Source organism: Alexandromys fortis, unplaced genomic scaffold, assembly GCF_014885135.2.
Source record: "Alexandromys fortis isolate MF-2015 unplaced genomic scaffold, M_Fortis_MF-2015_v1.1 scaffold_168, whole genome shotgun sequence".
Taxonomy (NCBI): Eukaryota; Metazoa; Chordata; class Mammalia; order Rodentia; family Cricetidae; genus Alexandromys; species Alexandromys fortis.
The window spans coordinates 645,613-656,894 of record NW_026068058.1 but is presented as its reverse complement, the minus strand read 5'-3'; the positions used below and the strand labels follow the sequence as shown (position 1 = coordinate 656,894).

At 40.7% G+C, this 11,282-nt stretch overlaps 1 protein-coding gene across 5 annotated transcripts in view; it reads right to left on the bottom strand.

Annotated features, from left to right (window-relative positions):
• Fam118b (family with sequence similarity 118 member B) overlaps nucleotides 1-11,282 on the bottom strand; it is a 46,779-nt gene that overhangs the window by 21,422 nt on the left and 14,075 nt on the right. For all 5 annotated transcript variants that reach the window (XM_050120021.1, XM_050120023.1, XM_050120024.1 and 2 more), the window contains one exon: nucleotides 4,052-4,144. In XM_050120021.1, the coding sequence (XP_049975978.1) occupies nucleotides 4,052-4,137 (86 nt within the window). In that variant the 5' untranslated portion in view covers nucleotides 4,138-4,144. The remainder of the gene's footprint in view (nucleotides 1-4,051; nucleotides 4,145-11,282) is intronic.

Here is an 11,282-nt window from a genome sequence, read left to right as displayed (position 1 = left end):
GAAGAAAACCAGCTCAATTTAGTGTGTGTGTGTGTGTGTGTGTGTGTGTGTGTGTGTGCGCGCGTGTGCATGCTTTTAAGACAGTGTTTCAGATGACCCGGGAGTCCTTAAATTCTTGATCCTCCTGCCTCCATCTCACAAATGTGAGAATTACAGGCATACACCACCTTACTCAGCTCAAACTTTACTAATTTTTAAGTTTTAAGTAATCTTTAACTGCTGGTATAAATTATACTGAGAAATTTAACATAAAAAAAGCCATAGACCCATATGAACAGCCATTGTAAAGGCAATTCTCAAGCAGCTTACACTGAGCAAGTACTATCCTTTCCCTAAAAGCAGCCCTCTCCCACAAGTCTCCAAAGTAAATGAAAATGATGTACCTACTATCCCTTGTCTTAATAAGATCAACAGCTTTGCTTGTACTGAGATTCTTTGCTGTGCTTTCTTTTCCTGTACAGAGGTCTCTAAAGTGTGACTCCTTGGGCTGTTGGCAGAGGTGCTGGGCTGGAATACCCTGCCACAGCATGTATAAAAAGTAGGGTAGGACAAGATGACAGCAGCAAGCAGACAACAGACATCAGAAGGCAGCATGATTTTAGAAGTTCAGAATAAAACCCAATTCCTTTTGCAGAAGCTCAGCAATGTTGAGGCGTATGCTCAGGTGGGCAGGCAGGTCGCACTAAAACTCAGCTGCAAGTCTGGAGAAAGTCAGCCAGAGGACTCTGCACTTGAGAACACTGTGTACAGTGCCAGGTGGGAGGGATTAAGGAAGAATCTCCGTAGGAAATCTAAGACTTCCCCAACTAGTCTCCCAGTCTCTAGGAGTCAACCTTTTCTCTGCACCCAGTCTCCGTGCATGAAGAGATGGGAAGATTTCTCTCTGTGGAAATAGCCATATGGCAGAAAAGGCCTCAACTGCCGAAGTTGCTCCAGGATTCATACTCAGAGGGAAACTCCTCAGCATGTTGGGATGGTGAATACTAGTTCCCAATTTGACAGACTCTGCTGGAATCAACTAGAAGAAAATCCCTGGGCAAATCTGTAAGGAATCTGCTTGATCAGATTATTCAAAGTGGGAACATCCACCCGAAATGAAATGTACCTAGTGGCAGCCAGTTAAAAAAAAAAAAAAAAAAAGGTGAGCATTGCCCTCCCATCCTGCTGACAGGTGCATTTACCCCATCCATGCTTCAGTTCTTCACCTCCTTCTGTCCTCCAATGTGGACTGAAGACCAGTGTTTCCAGGGATCGAGTCCTTAGGCCTTCAACACCAGACTGGGGCTGCTGAGAAGCTACAGGCTTCTCAGTCCCTCCAATGTGAATTGAACCACTTAAACCACTGTTGGACTACCCAGACCACACCATGCAAGCCAATCTAATACCCCTATGAAATAAGTATTCATCCTGTCAGTTCTATTCCTCTAGAGCAGTGGTTCTTAATCTGTGGGCTGTGACTGACTCCTCTGGGGGTTTTATAACCCTTTCACAGGGGTCACATATCAGATGTCCTGCATATCAGATAATTACATTATGATTCATAACAGTAGCAAAATTAAGTTTTGAAGTAACAATGAAAATAATTTTATAGTTGGGGAACACAAGGAACTGTATTAAAGGGTCCCAGCATTAGTAAGCTGGAGAATCACTGATCTAGAGAACCCTGACTAATATCCATACTCACATAGACTCCTAACTGCTTCTCGGTAACTTAAATATGAATAGACAAACTATGTGGTCACTTTACATCTGCAAAATGCCCACATAAGCCAGGCGGTGGTAGCGCACACCTACAATTCCTGCACTTGGGAGGCAGAGATAGGTGGATCTCTGTGAGTTCAAGGCCAGCCTGTTCTACAAGAGCTAGTTCCAGGACAATCCAAAACTACAGAGAAACCCTGTCTTGAAAAACCAAAAATAAATAAATAAATAAAAAGGTCCCCATGATAAGAGGTCCGGAGGTACGTACAAACAAGCTAGCAGGTAGACAGGAATCAGTCAGGAGGCTAAGGCTGCAAGATCACACTTGTAAGACAGCCTTGGGCTTCATAGTGACACCCTGTCTTCAAAAGGACAAAAACAGTAACAATAACAAAACTGAAGAAAATTAAAAATGTAACCACAAGTTTTAAAAATCCCTAAGAAAAACTGAGAAAAACCTTTAAGAAAGTAGAACTGAAACAAAGAAGAGGAAAATACAGAGCCAGGCACAGAGGTGCATGCTGGTAATCCAAGAACTCAGGAGGCTGATGCAGGAGGATAGAGCTGGTGCTCAGGATGGGTTACCCACAAAGACCTTGGCACCAAATAGTGAGAGATGGGGTGGGGTGGAGAGAAAACATGAACACACAATGACAGACGGTTCAACATCTGAACAACAAAAGCTCTACAGACACAGAAATGTTTAATATCAGGTTAAGACAAGAAGTTATCAGGAAGTAGCTTGAAGGTACCATACTATTTAGTTGGCCAGATATGGTATTGTACAACTTTCTGCGTTCCTGAGAATAATCTATTTTTGTAAGATTCTAGTAAGCAAAGGCAAAAGATCACACAATACAAAAACCGTTGTTTTGATTTGAGACCAAAGGCACCCCCTGGTCAAGTTCAACTGCAAAAGGTTTGGTTCCCAAGGCAAGTGTTCAGAGCTGGGGTTTTGGAAAGTAACTGGATCAACTTATCACCGGGTTAATCCACTGGTAGGTTCAGAATGTGAAAGCATTTCAGACTGGTAGAGACTCTCAGTCACTAAAGATGGGACCTGAAAGAATGCTATCTTGTGTCTGGACCCTTCTCTTGTGGCTCTCTGATTCCCGGCAGGCAGAAGGTGGGCCACTCTGTTCTACACGTTCTTGAATGGCATTCTACCTCACAATAGTCTTAAAAGCAATGGAGTCAACAGACCATAGGCCAAAAATCTCTCAAATTGTGGCCAAATCACCATTTGCTCTTTCACATTCATTTCTAAAACAATCAGAACAGAGTGTCTACCTTGGTAAGAACACTTTTCTCTCTTACCAGAGAAATGAGTGGTACTGTCAAAATTCTAAGAAAAAAAAAATGTTTCCTACCTAAAATTCTAATCTCAGCCAAACCATTAAATAAATGTAAGGAAATGATAAAGCCATTTAGAATCTCCAACAATTACTCCTATGTATTCTTACTAAGGAAGGCACCTGAGAGCATGCTTCAGTAAAATGAGTACATTAAAATAAAAATTTTAATGAGTACATTAAAATCCTAGTCCAGGAGTAAGAATCCACAGAATCAATTAGCATATGATAGATTAATTCTCCTTTCAGCTTCTAAAGATGAAAACGACATAGAAAAAAAAAAAAAACCCAAGACACACTTTAGTAATATGGAAGTTTAAAAAAAGTCACAAAAGGGAATAAAATCCTAACACTTTAGGCTTGGCTATTAATATTATTTATGTTTGTCTTGTGTTTCGAAGCTCTGGCTGTCTTGGATCTTGCTATGTAGACTAGGCTGGCCTTGAACTCAGAGATCCACCTGCCTCTGCTTCTGTCTCCTGAGTGTTGGAATTAAACCACCCAGTTTATTAATACTATGTATAAAGACATAATGTAAATACTGAGAACTGGTTGATCAAGTAGATAAACATGAGAAGATAAGGGTTCGGCAGCAATACACGGGGAGGAACCAGGAAAGCAAACAGAGTCCTTATCTGTTACATGTGTTGCTTGTAGCAGAACACAGCATTTAAAATGTGTGCTGTCAGGTGCATGCCTGCAAACTCCGCATCTGGGAGGCTAAGACGAGTTCTAGACCAGCCTGGGTTACATATCAAGACCCTGTCTCACAATCAAAAACAAAACAAAACAGATGTCAAGATTAGAAAAAAAACAGGAAATTAAAGTAACAAATTTTAAAAGTATGTATTAGCTTAATAAAAAAATTAAGTCCAATGTAAAAAAATTTAGTCTTTAAATGAAGGCTACATTAGTCAGTGAAATCCCCAATAGTTCAGGGTAAGAACCTCCCACTAATGGTAATTTTCTGTTCCTTTGATTCCCTTTCTCTTGTTTACCTGGGCTTTTTGGTGGGAGGTTCGCCATCATTGAAGAATCCAAAAATCTTGTCTATATCAGAGGCCTGGCTCCCTGTAGAAGCCATCCAGTTTCTAAAACAGATTAAACATCATGTACCATAATTAGATCTGTAAAGTACACCATTTATAACAGAACATACATTAAGCATTTTCATAAGTCATATGCTCATTAAGGTATTGTGGGGTATCCTCCACTTAACAGAAACCCATTCATTAATGAGCACACCATGCTTAAGGAATGAAATTAGTCTAAGGGAAGTAGTCTCGACATTATAACTCATTGATAAGTGCTCCATACTGCTCCATATGGCTTCTGTTCCTCAGAATCCCTTGCCCCCCTCTCCCACTAAAATCCAGCCATGTAAGTCACTGGCCATCACTCTGTACAACTTACAGCAGAGGACTTGGGAATCACTGAGGACATCAGACAACCCAGAGATCAGTACGCTAATAGTGCTTAATCATCCATTACACTCAGCAATACAAACAGTACCATTTGTTCACTGTTAGACATTCTTCGTTAGCAACTGTCCCCACAGGCTGAAGACAGGTCTCTCTAACTAAACTAATCACAAGTCACTGTGATTAATGGAAGAGGTATTAAGCAAAGATATGTAAAGACAATGAACATCAGTTGCTGGGATACCCAGCATAAGAGTCACTACAGATTAGAGTAAAAACTACCACGGATTTTAATTGCTCAAAACTTTAAATGGTGACATTTAAAGATTGATATTAGCAACTTATCTTTTGTTTTTTTTGAGACAGGGTTTCTCTGTGTAACAGCCCTGTCTGTCCTGGAACTCACTTTGTAGACCAGGCTGCCTTGAATTAGAGATCCACCCGCCTCTGTCTTCCAAGTGCTGGGATTAAAGGCGTGCACCACCACCTGGATGTTTTTGTTTTTTTTTTTAAAGTTGTGTGCTTTTGTGTGTGAGTATGCATATGTTGGTGTATCTCAGCACGTGTGAGGAGGTCAGAGGAAAACTTTCAGGATCTGGTCTCTTCTTTCACCACGCGTGTCCGAGGGATCAAACTCAGACCGTCAGTCTTGGCAGCGAGCAGCTGTACCTGTTGAGCCATCCCACTAGCTCACAAGTAATATTTTAACACTGATAATGTGAAAGATGATAGAGTTCTGGACACGCTACTATGCCCTACTGTTACTGGGACTTTATATTAGAAAAACTCCTTATTTATTAAAGTCGTGTATAGAATTTTTCTTGTAAACAGAAGCCTCAGTTCCTTGCCTCATATTCCATTCCACATAATGAACTTCTCATTGATACAGTCATCAGGAATCTAGGAGTCATAAAAACACAAAAGTTCCGACGGATTACCTTTCTGGTAAAATCTTTGATTGTGTCACGAGAAAGCAAGGCCCTGGGCACACAAGTCAAACACCAAAGCTAGAAATTATGCCTTTACTTATTCATCTGGTGTGACTGTTAAAAAGGATACTGTAAATTCCTAAAAATAAAGTCAACCCAAAACAAAAGTACATGTTTTCTAAAAAACAGACTCTCTGGGGACTTCTTCCAGTATTTCAAATAGGAAACAGCTAAATAAAGTCAAACTTAATTTTTCTAGACCCCGAACACTGTGAATGCTGGGCACACAGCAGGCACACCACTGTAGTGATATGTAAAGTAAAGCCTTTATGTCTGGGTTAGTCAGCAGAGGCTGAGTCTGCACTTGGTGCTGCTGCATGACAGTCTGCAGCTGCACCAACCTTGGTCCTAAGACACTCCTGGCAGCCCTGGAGTTCTTACTTTTGATTATGTCTCGCCATAGTCAAAAGGCAATGAGATTTGTGTGAGTTGTCTGCTCTCACGGGCAGCAAGAGCAAGATGACTTTGGTAGTTGGAACCTTTCCCAGCCCCTATTAACCTCGTATATTTTTGAATAAAGTAACTGGAGTGAGCTGTCTGGGTGTCAGTCCTTCGGAAGCTTAGCATTTTGGAGAACTTCTTTCTCTACTGAGACATCTATTCTCTTAAGTGTGCGTTTCATTTCTTAAGAGTCTAAAATTGCTGATAATCAAGAGTTGACCATCACTGAAATGATTTTCATCAAATTCTAACATATTATAAAAGACATTTTCTCTCTAACATTAATGTTTTATAAAGAACCAGTGATTTAAAAAGTGGTTATTTCTTTCACACATACACAATCTCTCGGTTTGGGTATATGATTTAAAACAACACTAAAGAAGGCAAACATATTAATGCTCCACTCCCATAAACATTTAAACAAATTAAACCCAGCCAGGTGCAGTGGCATACACCCTTAACCACAGCACTCAGGAGGCAGAGTCAGGCAGATCTCTGGAACCAGGCAGCCTGGTCTACTAAACGAGATCCAAGACATCTAGGGTTACATAGATAAACCCTATTTGAACCCCCCCACCAAAAACAAAACAAAACAACAAAAACAAATTAAACCTAATCATTGAACACAGAAAAACATGAAGTAAATGGAATTTAACATACGTTTTGAAGCCTGGAATAGTCAGAACTTAGTGCTCAACTCAAATACTAATCCAGTTTTGTTTAAAAATTAAAAGAAAAAAAAAAAAGGCCAGGTGGCAGTGGTGCATGCCTTTAATCCCAGCACTCCAGAGGCAGAGGCAGGCAGAGTTTGAGGCCAGCCTGTTCTACAAAACCTTGTCTCAAAAAACTTGAGACAGGGCTAGAGAGAGGGCTCAGAGAGGTTAGGAGCACTGACTGCTCTTCCAGAGGTCCTGAGTTCAAGTCCCAGCAACCACATGGTGGCTCAAAGCCATCTGTAATGAGATCTGGTGCCCTCTTCTGGCCAGCAAGCATACAGACAAACAGAACACTGTATACATAATAAATAAATCGTTAAAAAAAAAAAGAAAGAAAAAAAAAACTTGAGACAAAACAAAACCAAAATTAAAAACTGCTGGGCAGTGGTGGGCATAGCACTCAGGAGGCAAAGACAGACAGAGCTCTGAGTTTGAGGCCAGTGTGGCCTACAGAAAGAGTCCTAGGGTAGTCAGGGCCACACAGAGAAACTTTGTCTTAAAAAAATCAAAATAACAACAAAACCAAATTAAAAACAAAACAAAACATACTACTTATCATAGGCCATGTAAAATTTATAAATATTAGCTTACTTAATTCCTACAACTTTATTATTAGGTATTATGGATTGAATATCTGTTACCTGAAAATCCAAAATGTTCTAAAATCTAAAACATCTGGACCACTGACAAAATGCCATCAAGTGGGGGCTGGAGAGATGGCTCAGCAGTTAAGAGCACTGACTACTCTTCCAGAGGTCCTGAGTTCAATTCCCAGCAACCATGTGGTGGCTCACAACCACCTATAATGAGATCTGGTGCCCTCTTCTGGCCTACAGGCAGGATACTGTATAAATAAATAAATAAATACATAAATGTAAAAAAAATGCCATTAAGTACAAAATTTCACATCCATCCGACATCATGTTATAGTAAAAATGCAGTTACACTATGAAATTGTACACAACACCATCAGGCTATGTGTATACACAGAATAAATTAATACTGTGTTTTAGGCTCAGTATACCTCATTATGTAAACCCAAATATAAAAAAACAAACGAAAAACAAAAACCCTCAAACTTGAAATATTTCTGGTCTCAAACATTTCACTTAAAGGAATCACCACCTTCATTATTAACCTACTTTATGGATGAGAAAGCGGTGACACAAAAAGGCTGGTACTTAGTTTAGTTGTCCCGGAATTCAAGCCACAGCAACTCTGCCTTGCAATGCCATGTTCTCAGCAGCAGAACTACTAACTAAAATGTTCTCCAACTACTGTTTTCAGCCTTAAAATATTTTTGAAGCCCAAAACTATTTTTTAAGTGCTGAAATTGTAGCAAGCAGATTTACTTGAAATAATTCTGTGTAGAGCTCAAGGGCCATGTCACAGTTAGTTATGGTGGAGGCATGCGCTCATGCAGCCGCTCAGTTTGTTATACACCTCTCACACCGATGGATCACCACCGCACTCTATCTAGCTCTGCCATTCTCTCTGGTTAATTTCTGATGCTTTTCTTTTCAGAACCCTTCTGCAGGCTCATTTCGGCTGCTGTAGTTTAAGAAAACTAAACATGCACAACAGGCTTTGACTGGAACGTTAGGTTCTGTTACTGAGAAGCTGAACGAAAAGTAATTCTGTATGCCCTTATCACAGCTGCTCATCCACTATCTTGTGTTTTGAACGGACTAATATTTTGCCCTTAGTCAAGGGATGTCTCATATGAGGTATCTCCCAGTGTCTATCCCAGTACATATGTTATAAAAATCGTATCTTATTCATTCTAGAATATTGTTTTCAAGGGGGAGGGGTCCCTTTTAGCATTTATCCTCAACAGTACGCAGTGCTGCTAACAAGACTCAAAGCTAAGTATGGAAATCTGGTACGGAATTCCCAACATGAATCAACTAGCTAGTCCACACATGAATTTCTCTATATGACTACTATTTCAGCTTCTGTTTCAGTGGAATTTGCTGTGTGTAAGGAGTGAGTGAAGTCCTGAGTGAACGTGTATTGTTGACATGGGTACAGCCATGCCAAGGGCCTGACAGGAACCTCAACAGCAGTAAAAAAGCCTTCCTCTGGTCTAAGCGTGGATGTTAATAGCATGTACAGAAAATGTCCACTGTAGCTTTCCACCCCCAGACATTTATGGCCTGAAGACATCTGCCCTACAGAGATTAACTAAACCTGCCCCCTTGTTCACCTGTATGAACAGCTGTATGTCTCCAGGTTCAGCAATATAACAGCAAACACACTGAGCTTGGAGGTGAGGAGATGGCTTTGGCTTCTCCATAAGAGAGTCTAGACCATCTAATCCCAGCTTTTCTTTCTGTCTTTCTTTGATTTCCTTACTGCCCTAGTAAGGTCAATCCCTGGAGCCATGAAGAGTACAGGAGCTACGTACAGCTTTAGTGGGAAACACTTCTCTGTCACAAGTAAACAGGACCTGTGACAGTGTCCTCATTACTCCAATGACTGTTCCACCACTGAGAAATCCTTCAAGGCTAACAGAGTATTGCAAAGTCGGTCATATGCTCAGTGAACACTGAAAACAGTCATATGATGTCATTAACAAAACTTTCAGGCCCAAATCTTCAAATGAGAGGGAACACTTAGCAGCCTTGTAATCCCTGATCTTGAAAGGTAGAAACAGAAGAATCATGAGTTCAAGGCCAGCTTCAGCTACTTATGAGTTCAAGGCCAACCAGGGCATATAAGACCCTCTATTAAAAATCAAGAAAAGACAGAGCATTTATAATTTGCAACCTATCGTTTTGGCAGAGATAGAGCTGGGGATGGGGCATTCAAGATAACCTAAGAAAAACGCAAAAGAAATGGGGAAAAGAGAGAGGAGAGAAAAGGGACTGGTTATCTGATAACAGAGAGGTTGGCATTTAATGAAGAAACCATCAGAATCCCAGCAGCTCTTGCTTGCCCAGCGTCTTAGAGGTAGCACAAAGGGCAAACCCTGGCTCTTCTCTGCCCTCAGCATCCAGCTGGGTCTGTTAGCTGCTTCCTCATTCTCACAGGCTCCCGACACACGCACAGCACTCAACGCAGCCAAGCCCCATGCTACAGGGAATAACACCATGTGATGGACAGGCAGATGGAACAAGTCAAAAGGAGGGAAAGTCCAATATTTTGGGGGGTTTTGCCAGAAAGCAAAGGATTTACAAATAACTAATATAAAAGACTGGCACATTTCTTGCAGCAAACTTCTCCATCTTTGTTTATAAAAAATGAGACACTACGGTTTTTGATCCTACTGCACGAACTGGCTTTGTGGGAGCCTAGGCAGTTTGGATGCTCACCTAACTAGACCTGGATGGAGGTGGGTGGTCCTTGGACTTCCCATGGGGCCGGGAACCCTGATTGCTCTTTGGGCTAACGAGGGAGGAGGACTTGATTGAGGGAGGGGGGGGAATATGGGAGGCGGTGGCGGGGAAGAGTCAGAAATCTTTACTAAATAAATAAAAAATTTAAAAAAATGAGATAGTAACTAGAATAAAGAACACTATTTCTTCTGCCGTAAAAAGGGTTAATTTTTTTTTTTAAAAAAAGGAAAACAATAGTCATCCTATATGTCTTGAGAAAAACCCAAACCCCTTCTAATTGTGGCTATTGGACTAATTCCAGCACATCTGTGATTTAGCAACTGTCGGGAAAGGGAGAAAAAGATGCCCAGTATAAGTAAGGTACCACAAAGGAGCATTCCACAAGCTTATTGACTGGAACATATGCAGTAAAATATTTGCCTGGATAGTTGATAAATTCAGTCTATAATGTGCAGTGGGACTTTTCCTATTGGTATATAAAAGCAAGCTTACTGTGTCCTCCTAAGACTCATACAGAGATAGGAATGATGTCCAGTGAATAGGGCCAGGCTTAAAAGGTTTCATCTACCCACGGTTAACTTAGCTCCTATCGTTATTCTTAAGCAGCCTGCTAGAAACCTCTGGCTTTTGTCAGATAATCTATCACTGCATCAAACTCATTTCTTGAAAACTCGCCACTGGTAACATGCTAGATTGATGCTGCTTATTCTTTTACCAACTCTTATTCAATGTGAAAAAAGCCTCATTAGTAGCAAGGCTTCTAAAAGATCCCAAATTCCAGCGAGTCATTTCACTCAAACCCAAAATAAATCATATTGATATTTCAGGCTCATAATCTTGGATGGTTGTTTTATTACCATATATATGTATACATACATACATACACATACACATATGTATGTGCTTGCTCTCAGAAGCCAGAGGACGTCAGATCTCCTGGGACTGGAGTTATAGATAGTTGTGGCTGCCATGTGAGTGGCAGGAATCAAACCTAGGTCTTCTATTAGAGTAGGCAGTGCTCTTAACCACTGAGCAATCTTTCTAGAGCCTTTATAATTAATTATTTTTAATTATAAAGTCAAACTGATAGCTCAGTTGATGAAGTGCTTACCTTGCAGGCACAAGGACCTTAGTTCAATCCTCCAGAACCTACAGTCTTAAAAAGCCACTATGGTGGTATACACTTGAAATCCCAGAGCTGGAGAGAAGGAAAGCAGCATCCAGAAGTGGTGGTACACACTTGTAATTCCAGTACCAGGAAGGCAGAAACAAACCTAGCTTACTCAGCCAATTGAGGAAGGTCAATGAGAGATCCTGTCTCAAC